The sequence below is a fragment of the Amblyomma americanum genome, chromosome 6 (genome assembly GCF_052857255.1).
Source record: "Amblyomma americanum isolate KBUSLIRL-KWMA chromosome 6, ASM5285725v1, whole genome shotgun sequence".
NCBI classification, from domain to species: Eukaryota; Metazoa; Arthropoda; class Arachnida; order Ixodida; family Ixodidae; genus Amblyomma; species Amblyomma americanum.
In genome coordinates this window covers 65,448,813-65,471,390 of record NC_135502.1, presented here as the reverse complement: position 1 = coordinate 65,471,390, position 22,578 = coordinate 65,448,813, and the positions used below count along the sequence as shown (strand labels likewise).

Genomic DNA, 22,578 nt, shown 5'->3' with positions numbered 1-22,578 from the left:
CGTTATTCGTCCTAGCTACCCGTGTCCTCTGGGGCTGCAATAACTTCACTGCTCTATTCTTTAATTTAAACCAACAGGAGGTCGACCGGCTGTCCACCGTGACATATGGTTAGCACGTGCCATGTGGTTATCACTGTGACATATGATTAACATTTGGAAGGACATGTGTTAGGAGAGGTTGACTTCCTAAAGGTTTTGGATTGAAAAACGCTGTGGTTGAAAATACAGTGCTCAAGTGTTTTATGCGCGCGGTGACCCGGGATTGAATCGAGTGACACGGCATATTACAGGCTGCTAAAAATAGTCACGGCTGTGGAGCTTACGCCCCCCCCCCCTCCCCCCCCCCCCCTTCCCTACGGCTCAGTGCATAAGGCTGTGCGGGCCGAGCGCACGTCACCGAGCATCATTTAGATGGGTGCTCCCGGATACTTCATCATTGCGCAAGTTGGCCAAGTTATTCGCCGGCCGCGCTGTGAGCATGTAGTACGTATTCTCGGTGGCGTCTAGATAACCGCCGAGTGGTCGGCACACTAGGGAATTTCTACGCGGGAGGGGGCAGCCCGTGCGGACCACGGTCTGGGCGGCCAGGCCCAGCCACCGAAGCGTTTCTGGACCGTGCCTGCGGAGCGGCATCCCACCAGGCTTTGCAGCGGAGGCCTACCGTGGGCGTAGAAGCAGTGCCTGGCGTGAGTGGCTGCGAAGACCACAAACCCATCTTCAGCACCAGCTGCACCGAGCTAAGATAACGTGTTGCTGTTTTGTCGAAGCTTACTAGCATTGTGTTGTTTTATTTAAGAAGCAGTACGGCTCAGCCGTTGTGTGTGCAACCATGTAGGTGGTGGTGTAGCCGCACTGTTAGCTGTGCTGTCCACTTTGCCGTACCCAACGAAGAGTAGCACTCAGAGTTGAAACCGCCGTCATGTTTACTTCGTTGTAGTGTTGAGGGACCAGCACTCATGTTACCTCGGTGTTGCGATAGTGTGAACATTGACTTTTGTTTAAATCGCCATGCGGCTACGTTTATTTGCTTGTTAATTCTTCATTGTTCTGTTAACAAGCCCTAAACGGAGTTGTCAGCTGAAAGGAGCGTGTAGCTCGTCAGGTTATACCTTGTCCTTGCGGAATCGCTTAACGAGAGAAGTTACCTCCCAAAACTCATTTTGGTTATCTTAACACGCCCACTAAAATGGTGATACAGGTGTGTTCGCGCAAATAAACGGTAGCATGGGCGTAGTTATGAAAATACAATCACGACGTCGTGCTTCACGGCGTACGTCACCGGGAAGCCGTGCATAGCAGGACCAAAACATAGGGGGAAACGGAACGAAATGCGAAAACAAAAATTGAAAAAGAATGAAAATAGTTCGCGTTCTTCCAGCTCCGCTCCCTATGTCCTCGAAGCAGGTCTTTGGTTTTGGATATGGTTTAAGCTCTTCATTTTCGGGTAAAACCCGCTGTCGCGTAATTCTCTCACCGTGAACAAATTCCTTAGAAATCCCGTTAAACCCCAATTCTACCTCGAAATGCACCTTCTATTGAACGTTGCATTCTGGGGCTGAACGCCGAATACACCACGAGAAAATCTCGGATTTCTCGTGCTTATTCTAGACGGGCGTTTATTAACTGATGATATTAAACCGCATTTGACGCTTGTCATTCGTGACGTGGCTTAGTTTGAAGATAAGCTCAGAAAGCGCGTTTTGAAAGACAGAGGCCGAAAGACGGGTGCTCATCAGACGTCTCATTGGCATCAATTTATCTAGTGCCCCGACGATAAAGTATGTCCTACTTGCACGTTTAAAGAGGCCACTGTAAATTAGAGAGACGACGTCCAATGGAACGTTAATTCTCGTTAGGTTTCACAGAATTGTTTCACTCTCGTCACAAAAAAACAAGTGCCAGGCTGAAAGGAAATGGATCGCATCACCCACGACATTACGTTTGGCGCACATAGCCGAGGTAGCACGGTGAACCTTGCGCAGCAATACTAGCGTATGGTAGGAGTACAAATGTGAGAGCGAATGCCGGAGGCATTGAAGAGTTTGATGCTCTAAAGTGCCGATCAGAACCGAAAACAATAAGATGGGGGGAGGAGGACAATTTGTCTCACGGTGTGTTGTCAGAGGCGTTTAACAATTGCTTGCAGTGGTGGAGCATCGCTTCATATTGTCGCGTGATATTGACAACACCGTGGACGATGGACAAGCCGACTGAAGTGGTTCCGAAACGAACCCCTTATTGGGCCCACCTGCGCTCTCAAACTCAACATATTGGTAGCGCTGAAAGCAACGAGCATACTCGGCGATTGTCGAGGGACTGAATCGCCGCTCCTCTCGGCTGCGCTCATTGTAAAGCTGACAAATCGCTTTCGAGATAAAGCACAGAAAACAGCCACAACAATCTGGAACAACGTAGAAGACGTTGCGCATGGCTACAGTCATTCGAGATAAAGCTGGTCGTATCTCGCACAGCAAACAAAGCGATAAAGCCATGTGATGGCGGCTTTTAGCGCGAGCACACAATCAAGCTTCGTGGCCCTACTCTACTCTCGAAGGATGATCGCCCTGATGCTTTACAAGAAAAAGAAAGACAAAAATGAACACAGAGTGGAAAAATAAAGCCTCCACTAGAGCGTACAATAAGGCTTGAGGTTCACAGCATATACAACTTCAGGCATTGCGTGCAGCCGCTTCGGTGCTCTCGCTCTATCGAGAACGACATCACAGTACAGTTCACCTATTCGTCTAAGTAATTTGTATGGTCTGAAACGACGCCGTAAGTTTTTGACCAAGTCCGTGACTTTGGTTTGGTGTACACACCCAGAATCTGTCACCTGGCTTGTTCTTTGCGTCTCCTCGTCATACGTTGTCGTGTCGGGCGTCCGTGCGCTGCTGCTATTTCATCCGTACCCTGGCGAGCCGTCGGGTTTCTTCTGCACACTGAAGAGGGCTGGCGACGTCGAGATTGTCCTCCACAGTGACGCTTGGGAGCATGGCGCCAAGCATGGTCGTTACCTCCCTGACATGGACGAGCCGAAATAGCGTCCTGTGGGCGGTATCCTGCACAGCGGTGTTGTAAATGAAGACTGCGGGGCGACTTCCCAACTCCTGTGTTCCGCGCTGACATGCATGTCAAGTATGCCTGAAATCGTCTTGTTTAGGCGATCCGTGAGGCGTTTTTTCTGCGAATGGTACGCAGTTGTCCTCGGGTCGCTTGTTTGACTATAGCACATGAAGGCTCGCGGCAGCTCAGCCGTGAACACGGTTCTTCTGTCCGCGTTGAGCACTTCGACTTCTGCTGTTGTGCCGTCTGGTAGGGCTTTTGCTTCGGCGCAGTGTGTCAGATAGTCGGTCGCCTCTATTATTAATTTGTTTCCGGATGCCGACTTCTGGAAGGGGCCGAGGAGGTCCATACCGGTCTGCTGGAATAGCCTTGTTGGTGATGGGCTTGACTTGAGAAGTTCTGCTGGCTTGGTCGGTGGTGTCTCGTCTCTGGCAGTCTCGACAGGTTTTTATGTACCGTGCAACGTCTGCGGACAGTCGTAGCCAGTAGTATTCGTCTGGAATGCGGCGAAGGGTGTGGTTGAGCCTGTGGTGACATTTTGGTTCGTCGTGGGAAATCTCTAAAATTTCTTTTCATAACCTGTTCGGAACGACGACGATGTACGCGGTCTTATTGGGGGCGGTTTTCTCTACGACGATGCCGTTTTTTAAACAGAAGGAGATCAAACTACGCTGTAACGCCGCTGGGGGTGGAAAAAATGACGGTCGATTTGCGTAGTTAGGTCAAAAGCGAATCAGCTGCGCCAACACTATGTGGTCATTTTTTTGCACTGCTTATCTTGGTTCTGCACTGTTTATCGTAGATATTGCTTATGATTAAAGCACCTGGAGGAACCCAGCAGAAACTGAAACCGGTGACTTGATCTACTTCATGCGTATGTCATAACGAGCCTCACATTTCCCTTGACTTGCCTGCTCTACGTAATTAAACTGGTATATCAAACGTGTTCTGCGAGTTGTGTGTGTTTTCAGAGCATGGATAAAGCACAGTAGATGCACGACACAACTTTTATTACAGTCGCTCAATGCACGAATAGCAGTAAAGTTTACATTTAATGGCCACAAAGACAGCCGTGTGATACCTACAGTAGTTAGACACATATCAAGCTTTGACAATCAGAGATTCTGTCTGAAACACTAAATCTAGGGAACTTTTCCCCCAGGTTGCCACCTTCCCACTTGCTAGAAAGACCAGAATGACAACGGCGAAACCCGTGAAGGCGGTCTTGAGTGCTAGCGCATTGAAAGCCCTACCCTCTAGGCACTGAATAAGACGCTGTGGGTCAGATTCCGTGCGTTGCTGATGTGCTAAGTCACTGGTACCTATCGATCTAAAAAAAACTGGAGGGGACCCCTAAGCTCCGCCTTCAGGGTATGACACAATAGCGTTAATGGGTTAATGCCTGTATGTGAAGAATTGGTAATTCTCGGCTTTCCATTCACGGACCCCTGGGAGTCCTCATGCCACTCCTGGCGCAGTGGTGCAGTGGTTAAGCGATGCGCCACTACCCTGTGATGCCAGGTGCTGCCACCATTACGGCTTGTGCGACCCAGGTTGCTCTCCTCGAGCAACCTCTCGCGTGCAATCATTAATTTAACTGCTACCTGCAACGATGGTTAGTTTGCTCACAATCCGATCGGCAGGTTGTGGTGACGCCACAAGGTCACGTGACTATATAGGTGGCCCGCCTAGGTTGCCGCAGCGCCTGGTTATTTCAGACGCTCCGGCTACGAGGTTTCAAACTGTCACCGACGCCGGACAACATTTTCCGACATGAGGGTGCTAACGCTCCCGCGTTAAAAGGTGCCCTCATCGTCCTCTTCAGGCAGCTTGTCGACAGGGGCTCGCGATAAGCAAGCGGAATCCGCGTGATTTCGTCCACATTTGTAGACGAACGGTGATGCCGAATTCCCAGATGCGCAGGCTCCACTGGGGCGAGGCGACCGGAGGTGTCCTTCAAACTGGCAACCATGAGTGGGGATCGCTGACCACCTTGAATGGTCGTCCGTTAAGGTAGGCATGCAATTTCAGCATAGCCGAGTCCAGGTGATGGCGAGGCACTCCTTCTGGGCCGTCGAATAGTTAGCCTCGGTCTTCTTGAAGGCCGAGGAAGAGGTGATTGACGAAGTAGCTGCGCTCTTTACTTCCAGACGACGACTGAAAATGCCTTTGGGAATTTTCATTTAAACGAATTTCCTGTGGCCAAAAAAACTCTATAATTTTCGTACTACGTTTTTGCAGGCCATTCCAAGGCGAAAAAAAAAAGCGTGGCCTAATATAGTCGGGTCATCCCAGTTGTTGAACATGGCGACACGTTCAGACTGCTCGACCCAATCATCGAGAACCTCGCCTGGTGAGTCATTCTTGGCTGGCGGCAGTTGGGGCTGGTGCAGGATAATGGACGCTCCTGCAGTGGTCACGGTTGAGGACGGTCGGTGGGAGATCGGTAATACCGGACCGCAAGCCCCGTGTTTAGGAGACAGCCTCTGGAGACCGTAGCTGCTTCGCAGTGCGTCTTCGGTTGGAACGGCTCCTGTGGCTTTCTCATTGCCTGCGTCTTCAGAGCGGCTCGGGCTGCTTTGGCGGCTCCCAGAGGGCGCGGGCATTCGTTACCCAGCATTACCCGGGCACTCGTTACTCGGGAACTCGTTGTCCGTTAAGGACATTCGTTACCCGGTACATCCACCAGATGTGACGTGGGGATAACAATGCCGAGAGCGATAGATGAGCCGACTGAAGTGGTCCTTAAATAAAGTCTTTACGGTGCTTACTTTAGCCCCGAAACTATAAATAGATCGGTGGCGGTGATAGCAAAGACAGTGCACGGCAGATGCAGACGGACTTAGAGTCCGTGGAAAATTTCGAAATTTCTTCCAGAGACTCCAGACGGACTGAACCACCGCTGCCCTAGGTCAAGCTCAATTTAAAACTTACAAAAAACGTTCGAGATAAAGCACTAGAAACAACCCCCACAATATCGAACAACGTAAAAGCGGTTGCGAGTGGCTGCAATTATTCGAGTTATAGCTGGTCGCATCTCGCGTCATAAAGTAATATAGCAACCTGCCGGCGGCTTTGAGCGTGAACAAAGCTTCCCTGCAGTATTTGCGGCCTTCCAATTTCGGGTTTTATTTTCTCTGTAATTTAGGAGATAAAAGTAGGGCGATATTTTTTGAGCTTAAATTAGGACGCAAATCGGATTATTTAATGAAAAGGTAAATAAATCAGGTATTCGTATCATTTTTTTTTTGCAGCAGAAGGCACTTTACTATTAGCCCTCGCTTTCGGACGGACATACAATGACCTGTTTTTACGCATTATTTTCAGAAGCAATAGATCATTAAAAAGTGAATGCCCTAAAATCATTTAGAGCAATAATTTGGTTTTTTCTTCTGCCGTTATTTTGTCGCGTACATTGCCATATCCTGCACACAAATTCCGTAATTTACGCGGAAAAATAATATTATTAAAAGAACAAAAGAATTATCTCATTTGATATGCAGATTTTAGTGCATGCACTTTTATTTTGCGCGTTGTTTATTAAAATATTGTTCCAAAGTAAGTCATTTTATGTCCCGCACATAAACAAGAACTAATAGCAAAGTGCCTTTTGCTGCAAAAACGATGCGAAAAAAGCCGAATTAGGAAACTTTTTACTAAATAACCAGATTTGTACTTGAGTTTGAGCACGCTTAAGCTATTGCCCGAATTTTACTCCCTGAATTTAAAAAAAATAAAACGTGAAAATGAAGGACTCTAGATATGCACACGCTAAATGCGTTTGTTATCAGCCTCTGACGACACACCGCGAGACAAATTTGTTCCCCCCTCCTCCACCTTCCTGTTTTCTTTTATGAGCGGCACTTTACGGCGTAACACTCATCTATGCTTCCGGCGTTTGCTCCCCCATTTGTAGTCTTACTATACGCCGTTATGGCTACGCAAGATTCACCGTGCCATCTCGCCTATGTGCGTCAACTGTTTTTGTGACTAGCTGTGGTTTCTGTGACTAGCTTAAGACACTCGTGTGCAACCTCAGCAAAATGAGCTTTCCAATAGGACGACGTCTCTCGCATCGTGTAATGTCAGGGCTCAAGAACTGAACGGCGGACACCTACAGGAAGTTTTTAGACGATGCTGGTTGTATGGGACAGTGGTAGAGACACAATTCTTGAATGAAGTTACTCAAGCAGAGTCATTTCTGACCGACCACTGTGAGGCTAACCTAGCCTCTACATAACCACCACCACCACCACCACCACCACCACCACCACCACCACCACCACCACCACCACCACCACCACCACCACCACCACCACCACCACCACCACCACCACCACCACCACCACCACCACCACCACCACCACCACCACCACCACCACCACCACCACCACCACCACCACCACCACCACCACCACCACCACCACCACCACCACCACCACCACCACCACCACCACCACCACCACCACCACCACCACCACCACCACCACCACCACCACCACCACCACCACCACCACCACCACCACCACCACCACCACCACCACCACCACCACCACCACCACCACCACCACCACCACCACCACCACCACCACCACCACCACCACCACAGACGCCCAATGTGCTCAGTTTTTGCCTTTGTGTGCTGTGGGATTAAAAAAAAATGAGCCTGCTCATATGAGAAAAAGAAACCTCTAGCGAGGCATTTTAATACGAAAGCTTCCCAAGCCCGAACAGTCGGTTCAAGCAGATGTAAAATAATGATATAGGAGGTGTATTCTGCTCTACTTAAGATGAAAAAAAAAATCACGTTACCACAAAGCATACAGGCTGCGTTATTTTCACTGTGCATTGCTTCCCGTGAAGGCGACAAGCCGTATTATCTTCGCCATTGAAGGATGTAGCAAATCACTTGCTGGAGGAGTGGCGTTTAGAAGTGGAAGAAAAGCAGTAGCGTGCTACAGGCATTGAATGCAAAAACTACAATACCATGTCTAGCCTAACGACCACCTCTATACGCGCCGAGCATGAAAAACACCTGAAAATAATTCTTAAGTCTTCCCCAGACATTGCCTACGCGTTCTCCCTATACTGCGCACTGCAGTTTCTGCGTGCTCGTTCGCAGTTGTGCACTCGACCGACCTCTCCGGTGTGCCTGAGACACATGGATGCAATTAAACGGCAGGGTGATCTGTTTCTGTTCTGATTGTTTCGCTCATAGGGAGAGAGAGAACAGTTTATTTTTAACTTTTGTGTCAGGCGCTAAATTGGCAGCGAGCTTGCCGCACGAAGACCAGATGGTTTTGCAATTGATCCAGTGCGAGCCAAGCACTCCATCAACTAGGGGTGGGTAGGGGCAATGGGGCGACTGTATGGCTGATGGGCATTCAAACAGGCAGCGGGAGAGGTTGGCGTAGTATTCTGGGCAGTTGGGACATAAAGGTGCGTATATGCCCCAGGCGATGCAAAAAGGATGCTATGCTGAACCTTGCGTAGGAGGCGAATGGATGAGGTGGAGAGCGCCGGGTGGGGTGACGAAATAGCTTGTATATTTTCTCGAAGGTTGCAGGAGAGTATGTTGATTTCATTCCCCTCTAAGATCTTCTTTCACGGCGGGGATGCCGCCAAGAGGTGATTTTTTTATTTGGCTTGGCTGGTGCGGGGCCAAAAACGCGGATTCAGTCATTACATCACAATTTTTGGCGAGGCTAACCTCAAAGAAACAATTTGATAATTTCCATACGAGCCTAATATCAAATATTCGCTTAATATAAAATTGTTAAAATTAAAAAAACCTCTATTAAAATTAATTATTCTGAACAGTGTGGAGATCATCGCAGCTATGACAGCCAGATCTAGCCACCCAATAGCAGCGTCGTCATGGCTGCGCTGTAGGATTTACGTTTCCGGCCCCAACACTAGTCAAAGCTAATGGCAAACCTTATCTTCCTGGCAATACGGTAGTAGTTGAAGCGCTCTTTGAGGAACTAGCATACACGGTGGCGCCACTTTTCTCAGTAGAGAACTTCCGGAAACTCTACGGTTTCGCCTCTCTTAATTTATTCCATGAGCAGGAGCATATAGCTGACCACGTGACCGGCCCAGTCTTGACGAAAATTTGAATCAGGCCGAATAGCTAGGCTCCTTAGAGGACGTGCAAGTTCTGCTGAAACCGATACCTAAAAAAATAAATAAATAAACGCTCATTGTAGGTGACAGCTTTGTTCGAGTCGATCATGTGGGTCCCTCTTTTGATGAGCAGGTGGCAGGTAGCCGTCATGGCTGTCGCTCAGACCGTCTGACAGGAGTGAGGTCACAATCACTCATGATAGCGAAAGAAAGAAATTGAAATATCCATTTACAGGCTCGGTAGCGGGTTCCAGTGCCCTATAATAAGGAGGGTCACGGAGCTGTGCTCTATCCTTCCTGCGCTTCGAGGGGCGAGGAGGCCATTAAGAGGACAGCATAGCCGTCCCACTGCAAGTGGACGCCACGGGGATCTCGAACGCCGACTTCTCTCTCGGCATGAAACTCGTCGCAGTGCTTCTGCTTGCCTCCGCAGGCCCCCTTTTCGAGCATGGAGCGTGGGCTTCCGATGGGTAAGCCAGCTCAGCAAAAGACGAACGCATTTTAAAACTAAAGAAAGAAGCAAACTGATTACCTGCAGACGAAAAGCGTCTTTCATATATACAAGAGGCACAATTCCTACACCAAGTTAGAAGCACTTTTTCCCGCGTAAGATGAAACTGCGCAACTTAGAGAGAAAGATCTTTATTGCGACGTCGCATAAATACCCAACAGTTCTGCTCAAAAGCATTATTGAGCGGGAAATCTTTATTGAACGCAATTTTTTCATATAATGGAAGATTTCACTATAACCAGATCACCCGACACCAGACTTGCACTTTTTTCTATTAATATTTCGCTACCGTCGAAAGCGTTCCCCATTGATTTTTTATGGCAGACTTAACTGTTCGATGCGATCGATGGAAACCCTTAAAACGAAAGATTTTGCTGCATATCATAAGCATGAACCATTATCTTCAATATTTCTATAAAAGTATCTTGCATTTATAATTTTCAAAATTTTTGTCCGAGAATGCTGGACATGGAAAACAAGTCATTCGTTTGAGCTACCAAGACGCTTAATTAAATTATAATAGTTAACTTTCCAGCTAATAAATTTGCGCACCTGGTAGGAATTAGAAATTTCAGCCGGCCGTTAGGGATAGCCATATCAGCTTCAAAAGTTTTGGCAACATTACTACGCTCGAGCTGAAGAAGGAAGCAGCGGCGAGATGCGGCCCAGGCGAGACATAGATCACGTGACAAGCGACAAGTGCGTGATCTTGGGCGCGCATCAAAGCCGCGCTGTCTGCAAATAACGTATAAATTGGCCACAATTAATTGCCCCACAGCGCCGAGTTTTCTCGTTTTAAAATTTCCAAAAGCAGACATGAATACTGCTAAAGGCTAGCTACAATTTTCTGAATAAAGCCAGCGGCTCAACTGCTATAGTTCAAAAATTAAACATCACAGTTTAGTTAACCAGCTTACTAGATAACCTGATTCATCGCTGTGCTGACGTCCGCCAACACTGATATTACGATGCCGGGAAAGCAGCCTTTATACTTCGAGAAGTCTACTTAAAAAATTATTGGCAGGCTCCAGTAAAACGTCAGGTATGTGTAAAACGTAAGGCAATGTCACCCCCCCCCCCAAAAAAAAAGACGAATAAGCAGCGCGAAGTTGGACCAGTACGGTTATTTACAAGTAGAGAGAGAGAGAGAGAGGGTTTATTGATAAGAAAGGCAGAGAGGTTGGCCTGAAAAATAAATATCTGGCCTGCTACTCAGCTCTGGGGGACGGGAAGAGGATATAAAAGAAGGTCACGATGGGGGACGATGATGATGGGAGGAGGCAGATGAAAAACTACTTAAAAAAAAAACAAGGCACACTTTATGACATCACAAACGCGAGACAAGGTCCGTGTCGCTCAAAAAGCGCGAGAGCGCTCGCGTTGCTTTTACAGTTCTAAAACTATCTGGCCAAGCGCCGAGGATCAAATCCTCAGAGAGGAGCGATGTGTCCATAGGCTTCAGAGCAGATGCGAATATGAGTCTTTCACGTGCATACGCTGAACACGCCACTAAAACTAAAACTAAAACGCCACTAAAACGTTACTAAAACAAGTAGGTACTTGCACAAGTGAATGAGAAAGAATGAATATGGACACTGCGAGCACTCGCATTATTTTTCTATCTCATTTATTTGCACCGGCATTTTACGCAAACAAAATAATTTTTATATTTAAGCATCCAGAGCTAGCGCGATCCGAAAATGGTGTTCTTAGCCGACGGCTTAATAAAGGTGCCTTGTCGTCGCGCTCATCGAAACAGGTCCAGTGGAAGGATCTCTGCCAAAAAAGTTGAAAACTGGAACCTCGCTCGAAGTGTGGCTCACAAATCGAAAGGACGAGAGCTTAAAAAAGGCGTTAACTGCTGAGAAAAAAAAATAGCATACATAGCCTTGTTTCGTAGTATATCTTTCACTCATTTTCCTATTAGGCATCGCGCCTCTTAACACACTAACGGACAATGACTCTTCGCTAGGAGCAGTACCAAGCAGGTGCACCTAGGCTTTTATGGGGTTATCGCCGATTCGTAAAATAAACAAGGCACACGACAGACCTCAAAAAGTTATGGCTGAAGACCGCCGAGGGGGATGAAAGCGCTTTTAAACACGGTGCCACATTATGATGCAACTTTTTGTGTCCCTGCAGGCCACCTGCAGCGGCAGGCTCGACAGCGGATTCTGGAGCCAGCAGCGACGACATAGGTGAGGCAGAAGTCGTTACTATTATCGTTAAACTATTCAAGAATCTGTGTTTTACAACTAACCCCTTTACCAGTAAACAAAGGGCATTTGGAAACTATTGTGCAAGTGTTCACGCTATTGAGACTAAAGTTATAATATTGCTTTCATAATTCACAGGTCAAATTGGAGCACAGGTGGCAGCCGTAGGCTAAGTTCCACTCTGAGTGACGGCTGCATCGCTTTCTCCCTTTCGAATTGGAGAAGGTTGCAGAAAAATACGGAGAGGAAAAAAGCTATTTCTGAGATGGATAAGTTTCTGACAATCCAGCTAGGTCACTTTTGTTCCACCCTGCTTGGCCGGTAAAAATCGAAATAAAGGTGTTCACAGGCAGGGGAAGAGGGCATTGAAGCTCAGTACATTAGACCTCAAAATGACAAAGCATTCGGCGTCGCTACTATATGATACAACACCTGTTGAAATTTACAGCAGGCTCAAAGACACGGACATCATTTTTTAAAGGAACACTAGGAAAAATTCACGCGATTTTTGTTCTTTGTAAAAATTGATTTCATGGCTCTTTCTGGTTACGTTGATGTTTGTCAGGCAGCAAAAGATGCTGTTATTGGTGAGAAATTTCCAGAAAATAATTTCCGTCATTTGATTCAAATTTGAGACGTCTACAGTGAAAAAGACTCCCTAATCACCAAGACGAGGTAAATGGCGCGTAGTGTAGGGTGCTGGGTCCACACCAGAAAAACTGCATCGACTCACGCAGTTCACGTTCTAAATTGTCCCGCGATTTTAGCACATGGCAATTCCCCCCCCCCCCCCCTTTCCTACGCCATAAAAGATCAATTTTTACTATAAGTGAAATCGTTGTCGTTAGACTGCGGTAATCTATAAAACAGAAAAAAATTAAATTTGTTCTAAGTGTCTTTTAAGGTGTCATTTGTTTCAAAATATTCTTTTTTTATGTGCGCTGTGGTTTCACAGGCAAAGTTCCAAATACGATTATCCGTCCGTGAGAGGCGGTAACTCGCAATATGCGAAAAATACTGAGCAGTTTATACACATTGGTCTAACATTTTCCAAGGCAGCTGTCAAGTTAATTGTCTTGTCATTATCATTATTTTGTTTTTACGCGGTTTAACGTCCGAAACCGACTAAGGCTATTGGGGACGCCGTAGTGGAAGGCTCCGGAAATATCGACCAAATGGGGTTCTTTAACGTGCACTGACATCGCACAGGAATTCCGCATCCATCGAAATGCGACCGCTGCAGCCGGGGTCGAACCCGCATCTTTCGCGTCAGCAGCCAAGCCCCATAACCACTGAGCCACAGCGGTGACCTATGCGATTACTATTTTAGTCTCTTTGTCACTTAGCAGGCTCTGTACGCGAGTGTTAAACTGACTCCAGAGGAGAGCTTGGTTCCCCAAACAAGCGGCAGAGGGATCCTTTAAAGGCAATAATATGCATAATTCCATATTAGGCTTGGCTTGCACCTTGAACAAACATATTGGCACCTAAAAGGTTTCATTTCAAGCGCTATGATGACAAAAACTGTGCATGCGTCGAATGCGTCGAAACAAAACGACCTTTTCACATTTCGGTGTCATAGTTGCATGCAGGGCCTTTAAGCGCAATCTGGATGCAAATGAAAACAGCTTTTAAAACTTGTGTATCACGCACTCAAGCTCCTCAGAATGGGAAGCTTCTATAGCAGGCCTGCACTTACCGACACTCGTAAACAGTTATTCACTGCAGGGAAGCGAAATTCACAGCAGAAAAGCACTGCCGAACCTTGGATAGCGTTCCCAGTATCGCTAAGTACACATGATATCTCAAAGGCCATGAGAGAGACACTGATCTTTTACTGCGCCATATTCTGTTAAAGACTTGCACAGACAGGACTCAACAAAGCATGAGACGGATATAGAATATTTGTGGCGCATATCACTTTTGTGTGCACGAAGTGATAGACAACTGTGTAGAAAAAGAAAAAAAGTATGCCGCATTAAAGTGACAGTGCAGACAGCTCTGCAGCGCGTGTGGCCGTGACGATGACAACGTAGGTCACCTTTTACTGGAATGTCTAGAACATGACAATTAGAGGACACGAATGAAGAGGGACATTACAGCTCTTGATAAGAGACCTGTCAATCTTCAAAAGCTATTGGGCCCATGGCCGACACATGCGCTACAAAAACGATCAATCATTTCACAGTGATCATTTTCCGAGGACAACGGCATTCTTGGAAATAACTAAAGGCTCATTGAATTGAACTGAATTCGGTTGGTTGATTTGTCGGGTTTATAATGTCCCAAAGCAACTCAGGCTATGAGGGACGCCGTAGCAAAAGGCTCCGTATAATTTCGACTCCTTGGGGCTCTTTAACTTGCACTGACATCGCGCAGTACGCGGGTCTCCAGCTTCTCGCCTCGGTCGAAATGCAACCACCGTGGCCGAGATCGGACTCGCGTCTTTCGGGTCATCAGCCGAGCACCATAAACAGTGGGCCCACGTGGCGGATTTGAATTGAATTGCTAGTTGTTAAACGAGCCACAACCATTTTTCATTGGTGTCTCATGACTGTTTCCGCTGCAATCATAGTTTCCACCTTCCTGTGTTTACATTATCAGTTAATGTGTGCGATAGTCATCTGAAAACCAATTTGTCTGCGATTACGTCCATTTCCTAAGTAATGTCCCGAGTCCATGTTCTGCTAAAACCACGTGTCTGCTATTAGGTCCGTATGACCTTGCTTCTGTTGGCACAACAATTACCACGATAAAGAAGCAGGTACTATAGTATACTAATTAAAAAAAAAGAATTAGCATCTGAATAATTGTGTCTTTGTCACAGAAAAATACTGGCATGGAATGGTATATCGCCCGAAAATTGCGCATGAGTTTTGACAGACAACTTACTGTAGGTCTTCAGATTAATTTAGGCAGCGTGGTGATCTTTGATGAGCAATGAGATCGCATAGAACCCTCCCGCTTTTATATTTAGTCACTATGCCGCTGCCACTATGTTACCTTGGGCTCTACTGCTTTGTGTCAACACAGGGGTGCTAATAATGATGCCTTCCCTGAGTTATTTAGACGGCGTTAAGTTGCATACGTTGTTATAAAGGCACAATACCTTTACTGGTTATGCAGTTAGTGTATGCAAGGGAGAAAAAAATAACGCTTAATGCACACTGTTCTTATACATCTGGCAATAGCAGATTAGATTTCGAACCGCCACAGCAGAAGGTTTCCTTACGTTGGAAACCGTTCGTGAACAGCGCTGAAGTATATGCCTAGCCGCATGCATCGTGAAAAGGACCACAGCGCACACGTCATGCGAAAAAACGTTCTATTCGCTTCAGGAGAACCACTCTTCCTGACGCCGCTGATCAAAGCGGGCAAGCTGGACGAGGCAAAGTCGCTCAGCAAGGTCGGCCCCATTGGCGCCGACTCCGAAGTGCCCAGCTACGCGGGATACATAACAGTCAACCCGCAGTTCAACAGCAATCTATTCTTCTGGTTCGTACCGTCCATGGTGAGTTCAGTCTTTCTTTGCTTCTTCTTAAGGCAAGGTCGGCATTGCGTGATTTATAAGATACGTTGAGAAGTGATGGTTAACAACTAGCATCAAAGTTATTTGCGTTCTCGTTACTATACACACATAGTCTATAGCTGATATTACGGCTGCGTGCTTTATGGGCAGCACCGAGGCTTGCGCTCATGTGCGGGACGGTTAAATGACTAAACACACTGCCAAATGACAAGAAGTAAATGACAAGAAGTGTAAAACTCATCAAGTTTTATACATCGTATAGATTGTAAAAAAAGTTTGTAAAATCTTACTCTCATCAGAGGCCTATTAGTTTGCAGGACTGTTTATTTCTCAGTTTACTCCCGACCGGCAAACTCGTAACCACCGTTTGGTAAGAGACCTTTCGAGAAGCTGAGGAAAGTGTCGATTCTATGTTTCATGGCCAAGTTGTCAATTTGATATGTTTGTCGACTTTTGGGCCAATGGAGACACCGATTCCAACGACGTAAAAGGCAAGCGCTACTGCAGGGCTTGTTAAATTTCGCGAGCGCTACCTGCCAGCGCTTTCACATTCACAGCAAGTTGAAGCGTGCGTTAAGAGAGTACAGTTAGACGGGTTGTCGTCATTGTCAGCGAGACCACTGAGTGAATGCGGTTAGAAGAACACAGACAATCTTCCGACGCTAGAGGCAGGCGAAAAATGCGAAAGGGTGCAACGAACTTCACAGTCCTGTGCACATTCTGGGTATATCGGTTCATACGAACATGGCGCTGGCAGCACAAATTAATGACAGCTCGGAAAGGGCAGGTTGATGTCAAAGACTGACGTCATATAGTGGCAGTAAAATACACCACTGCGAGGAGTATTTCTAGGAGCTTGTCCAAGATTTTTTTCTTTTTGAAAAGGCATGTAAAAATAGATTTATTTTATTTATTTACTTACTTTACACTACGAACCTTTATGGTGCAAGCAGGAAAGGCAAAAGCGAAATATAAAGAAAGAATGGTTACGTTGCTTTGTATATATTTTTTAATTAATGCATGAGAACATGTAGGTATAACGCATTTTGATTATGTTTTCGGCCTTTTTAAAAAATTCTCAAAATAGAAGTCAAGACACCTCTCTCTCAGTGATTAAGAAATACAGCTAATGACCTGTTCGAAGTTCTCACACGTGAAAACCATTTCGAGGTGTAAGTTTCGTTCACAGATTGTTTTTTTTTAAATAATAGAAACTTGTGGCAGTTTACTTTTGCGAAATGAGGAGTCAAGCTTTAGTTGTGTGCGCGTGTGTGTGCGTGTGTGCGTGTTAAGGTTGCCACTCGCGCTTGGCCGCTACAGGCTGTACACCTTTCGCTTTCGCAGAAATTGCTCCAATCAAAAACACAACAGAAAAATGTTCTGTAGTCTAAAGAGATTTTCTGTAATGCTCCTGTCCATGCACTTGTTGTAACAACATGCATTTTTGCAGTAACAACAAATTTTTTTGTTGGTACTAGAGAAACGTGCTACAGTCTACATGAAAGTATTACGGAAAAAGATTAAAACTAACAGAAAAATCAGCCGTGATGACAAATTGACTAAGAATTTTGTCGTATTTTTGACAGGGCACTGTTGCTTTTTTCGACTGGGTACAGCCTCTTGTTGCTGAGTCCAAGGGCACGGATGTAGCTCGCAAGCTCAGCAACTCCAAAGAAATGTGACTGTTACTGGGAAAGAGTGCGCTGTAATTATTCCGTCCCACAAAAGCAGATAAATGTAAACAGTCTACAAGGAGTGTTCGAGTTCGAGTGCAGTCGAGCAAGTTAGGACTAGATGCATATACAAAAATTGTACGCACAGCACACCATGTGGTTAGGCAGGCCAAATGCTATGTGACCACTGATAACCGGCAGTCTGTCAGGGTAACGAAGTGGATACCAATGGAAGATGAACGGTGAAGCAGAGACATACTTGGGAATGTAAGTTCAAGAAGCACGCTTAGATGTAGGATGGCCGCAGCCGACGAGTGACGGGAATGATTAATATGAATAAGGGATGTGTCAGCATTAAACTGAATGCAACCTTGCTTTTGATGATAATAAAGGTGAAAAAAGAATAAAAGAGAAGCTGCTTCAAATATTCTAAGAAGTCGTGCATTCGAAGCATGTACCTTAACAGCCACGCCCTCGTTCGAAGTAGTACGACCATGCACAAGTATGCATAAAAGCAACAGCGCTTGATAGGATGCCCTTTGCGAATGTTGCGTCATTCACAGAGCGATCCCGAGAATGCTCCCGTGGTGCTGTGGTTGCAAGGCGGGCCCGGCACAACCTCGATGATGGGTTTCTTCAACGAAAACGGTCCCTACTACCTGTCGGTGGACGGGAACAACGCCATGTTCCGAGAGCTCACGTGGGCGCAGCGCTACTCGATGCTCTACGTGGACCAACCCGTGGGCACGGGCTACAGTTTCACCGAGGACGAAGCCGGGTACGCGCGCAACCAGACCGACGTCGGCCGTGACATGCTGGAATTCCTGCAGCAGTTCTTCACGATGTACAGCGAGCTGGCCCAGAACGAGTTCTACCTCACAGGAGAATCCTACGCCGGTACACGATGGCATTGAAATGCATCATTTACTAATGCTTACATGTCGTTGTGTTACGCTGGGAGAGTTATCGGTAGAATTTATTTACTTTATGCGACTGAAGGAAAGCAGGTCGTTTTTTTTTTTAAACACGTGCTGGCTCTTGAGTTGCGGCTTATGTATTGAGCATCTGATCTATTTGATGCTGCACGTTCTACGGAAAGTTAAGCTAGCACAATTTTTACCTCAATGGGGAATCGTACAGCTGTATTTGGTGCAGTTACCTTGAATTTGTTTTGTTTTTTCTGCCAGTGGCGTTTCGAGCAAGTGTACTAGAACGTTTTCAAGTTGTCTCTCTCTCTCTCTCTTTTTCGACAGTAACCTTGCATTTTCGTTCTTATCACGCTTTCCTCTTCTTTATTATAGAGAACTGCATCGAGCGCCGAAGTTTGGTATAATGCAACATATATAAATTCTAGAAAGCCTATCAATGAAGCCATGCATCACGGAAAACAAAAATGTTTACTGTTAGAAACGTAAGCCTATACTGCTAAGGAAATATGTCTAGAGTCAGTTGTTTTTCAGGAGTTAACAACTTTTATATCAACAGTGCTCTATGATGCTCAATTGCGCCCATTTGACGTTAGAAGCGCACTAGAGAGTTAGTGTGTTTTCGATTTTTCATGCTTCGAACACGCAGGAAAGTACGTTCCCACGATTGGAGCAGCATTACACGAGAACGCGGACTCTATGCGTGTCAAGATAAACTTCCAGGGATTTGCATACGGCAACGGCTTGACGGACCCGGTAAACATGATTGGTTTCGGCGACGTGATCTATGGACTTGGCCTGATCGACCGTAACACCGCCGACTACATGATGCGTGTCAGCAATGAGGCGGAACTGCTTACCCTCGCCGGCCGTACGAGAGAAGCCCTCTACCTCGTCGACAGGCTGTTCTTCGGAATCACGTACGGCAAAGACACGTTCTTCAGGAACGTCACCGGCTACACCTACTACTACAACTACCTGACCGACACAGAGCCGGCGGGCAACAGAGCGTACAAGGTGTTCCTCCAGAAGCCCGAAGTCCGGCGCGCGCTGCACGTCGGTAATACACCGATGAGCACGGAGCGCGATGTCGTAGCCGGACACTTCGCCGACGACTTCATGCGCTCGGCCGTGCCCCAGCTCACTGTCGTCCTGGAGAATGGCTACAAGGTTCTCCTCTATAGCGGTCCTCTGGACATATGCGTGCCCACAACGCAGACAGAGAACTTCCTGTCCCGTATGGCCTGGTCGCACGCCTCCCGCTGGCACCACGCACCCCAGAATAAGTGGTGGAGTCCCGACAGAAAAGAGCTGTACGGCTACAAGAAGACAGTCGAGAACTTAAGCTTCGTGGTCGTACGCAACGGCGGTCATGAGTTGCCCTACGACCAGCCTAAGCCGATGTTCGACCTCATCACTGCCTTCATCGACGGCACTGGGCCCTTCACCGAAGAGTCCGGCTCTCTCCAGTAGATGTGTTTTGCCAACAGCTACAGAAGGGTGTTTGAAAAGATCTTTTCTTTCGAGTTGCCGAATCAAATGCCGAGGAATTGTGCAGATTTTAGAGAGGGGAAAATAGCTGTTTCCGAAAAAGAAAAAAAGTTGAGTCAGTATCTGGGTGCCTTTCCTTTAAGCAGCGTCTAAGCAAAGACGGTTCACATTACTTCCTGCCATGTTTTCGCGGTACGCAGTAGGAAGAAGAGCGTTGATGAAATGGGGAGAGGGGTTTACGGGAATCCTCCAAAGTGGAGTATGTTTCTAATAAGTGAGTATACAATTCACTGACATCCACTCATGCACATCCATACGGCTACAAAGCTCAAATGGTAGACTAACTGCTCTAGGGAAGCGGTGGTCCCAGGTCCGAACCCCGGACCAGGAAGAAATTTTCTTTAACTGCAAAGTTTTTGAGAAAGCTGTACAGCTATTCGTTTTAGCCGTATGGCTGCGCTCAGGTGGACGCCAATGAGTAATATAGTTCCTTATTTGGTATAACAGCAAACAGTTGTTTCAGCTAGATAATCTAAAGAGAGAAAGTGGATGGCGTGATTATAAAAGTGCCCCGCTTTCTAACCATCGCTGCTATATCACGTCTTCTACCTATTGTCAGGAGCAGCTTCACCGAATTAATGTGACATGATGCTGTTTCCTGATTATGAGTAACCTGAAATCAGTTTGTTGACAAAATACATTTTCGCCATCGTTTTTGTTCTGGTCCAAAGCCGTGGATTATGTCCAATGTGAACTGTGCACCTGAAAACTGCCTTGATGATAGCCGAAAGAGTTCATTCAACTTATCATGACCAGCTCAACATTTTTTGACTTTTGGCATTCGACACTTCTAGAAATGGTGATACCACGCAGGTACTTTTGAGGAGGCTTTTTTTTACGCACGCATCAGTTCACACTCATTACTCTAAACTGTATTTACTTTTTTATTTATTTATAGACACTGGAGCCTCTACCACGGATATTGCGGGAGTGGGGTAGAATACAGAGAAACAAGAACACAAAGCAGAAAAAAGAAGTAAAGAAATCAATCATAAAATACTATAGGAACACGCTTGTAACAATTCTTATAATGATAATGAACGGATGTTTCCCGCTTAAAGCCGCGCTTAAAGAATCTAAAGCGCACGGCCTTCTTTTGCACAGACTGTAGTTGGTTGATCGCACAGTTCTAAACAACATGATTCCAAACAACACAAGCATATTCGAGGATGGGGGCCAGTGAGTGTTTTATATGTTAAAAGCTTGCTTCCTTGAGGAGAAGTGCGCAAAGTGCGACGCAAGTATCGTAGTCCTTTAATGACCTTATTGCAGATGTCGTCAATGTTTTTTGACCCCGACATGTCGTGCGTTAGCAGAAGACCGAGATATCTGTATTCGTGATGATGATTATGAATTTTTATGGCGCAAGGGCATCTATGGCCAAGGAGCGCCATGGCACAAGGTATTTTCAAATTCTCAAGGTGGGGACAAATACTCATTTCTCAAGCATTTAACCCTAAATAAGCCTCGCACCAGCCCAGAGGAAATCTTGTGTCCATTGTATCACCGGTGAGTACTCGGCGGCACGGGAAATCGAACCCGTAAATAAATAAATAAATAAATAAATAAATAAATAAATAAATAAATAAATAAATAAATAAATAAACAACAACAACAACAACAACAACAACAACAACAACAACAACAACAACAACAACATAACGACAACAACAACAACAACGACGACGACAACGACGACGACAACAACAACAACAACAACAGCTGGCAGTTTAACAGGTGGGACGTTAGGCGCATTAAGTCCTCTGTGAAATAATGCGGCCCACTGTCCCGGCGCCTATTCGGAATATACATGGAGACAGCACGTGTAAGCGTTACAAGTAGAAAATTGCCGCCTTCGTGATGCTACAGAAACGATTGAGCACAGTTTTATCACTTTTTTGGGATATCCTGCAACGGAGAACGAAAAGAAGGCTTAATTTCACACCGCATTTTTTAGGATATCTCACAGTACTTTGATTTCCTGATGAACCCTTATGCAAGTTCCTTCTAATTGGACTAAACAGCATGTAGAAAACAGGCATGATGGACTGACATTGTGAATCGGTTGTTTATGCAAAAGAAAAAAAAAGCATATCAGTTGAATGCTTTTCAAATCCTTTTGAAATAAGGAAGAAACAGGAATGCAGGTTTGGTGATGCAAGCTGAGAAAAATTCAGAAACTCTAAAGCCCCAACTCCAACGACACTTCATTGGCGTACGCGCTCAGCGTCGGCGCTCTTGGCGTACGCCGAAACCGGTCTGCGAATGCGCACTGCAGGAGACGCCAAAGAACCTAGGCGAGGCGCCGCGATCTGTCACTGCTAGATATCTGCGCCAGCGTTCGCGCTAGCGCCGGAAGCTGCTCATTGTCACGTCTCTTATTGGCGTACTTCAGGCAGACATACACCAATGAGAGGACGCGGCTCACGTGAAATCCGGTGCGGCTTTTCGCGCGCTTTTCGCTTTCTGTTTACATTTTGGTGTGGTGCCGAGGCTGTTCGCGCCATGTCGCCAAACAAAATAATGAACGAAAGTTTGATCGCCGCAGTGGCAAGGCGGCCGCCGCCCTGGCAGGCGGGCCATAGAATCCACAAAAACAAGCTTATAAAGGCAGCTTTGTGGCTAGAAGTGGCAGCGGAGGTTTTGCCAAGCCTACCAAGCATAACTGCGGCAGTTGCATGTATATCTGTAACCAAAACTGCGGCAGTTGCATGTATATTTGTAAAAAAGCTTGACCTGGTAAACGGCAATTCAGCTTACTGCCTAACTACATGTTGTAACGCTTTCAAAAGCTGAAAGCTTTGAGTGGCAGTCAGAGTGTTTCGGCCAGCATCTGCCTGTAAGGTCTGGCAACAACACAGCAGCGTCGGCACAAGCGCTAGCAATGTACGCCAGCGCCTAGTGCCATGGAGATGCGTACTGCTTTGGTTGCCCGTCGTTTTGCGGCGCTAAGAGCGCCGACGCTGAGCGCGTACGCTAACGA

General features: G+C 46.4%; 1 protein-coding gene across 2 annotated transcripts; it reads left to right on the top strand.

Annotated features, from left to right (window-relative positions):
• The first annotated feature begins 381 nt into the window (after positions 1-381).
• LOC144093611 (venom serine carboxypeptidase-like) lies at positions 382-21,038 on the top strand. 2 transcript variants are annotated; one of them, XM_077627171.1, is made up of 6 exons: positions 382-686; positions 9,425-9,659; positions 11,843-11,898; positions 15,255-15,427; positions 17,682-18,015; positions 18,694-21,038. In XM_077627171.1, the coding sequence occupies exons 2-6, from the start codon at positions 9,586-9,588 to the stop codon at positions 19,515-19,517; spliced, it is 1,461 nt and encodes a 486-aa protein (XP_077483297.1). In that variant the 5' UTR covers positions 382-686; positions 9,425-9,585; the 3' UTR covers positions 19,518-21,038. The 2 variants fall into 2 exon arrangements, with proteins under 2 accessions (XP_077483297.1, XP_077483298.1); XM_077627172.1 differs by lacking the exon at positions 382-686 and adding an exon at positions 5,309-5,416.
• The last annotated feature ends 1,540 nt before the right edge of the window (positions 21,039-22,578 follow it).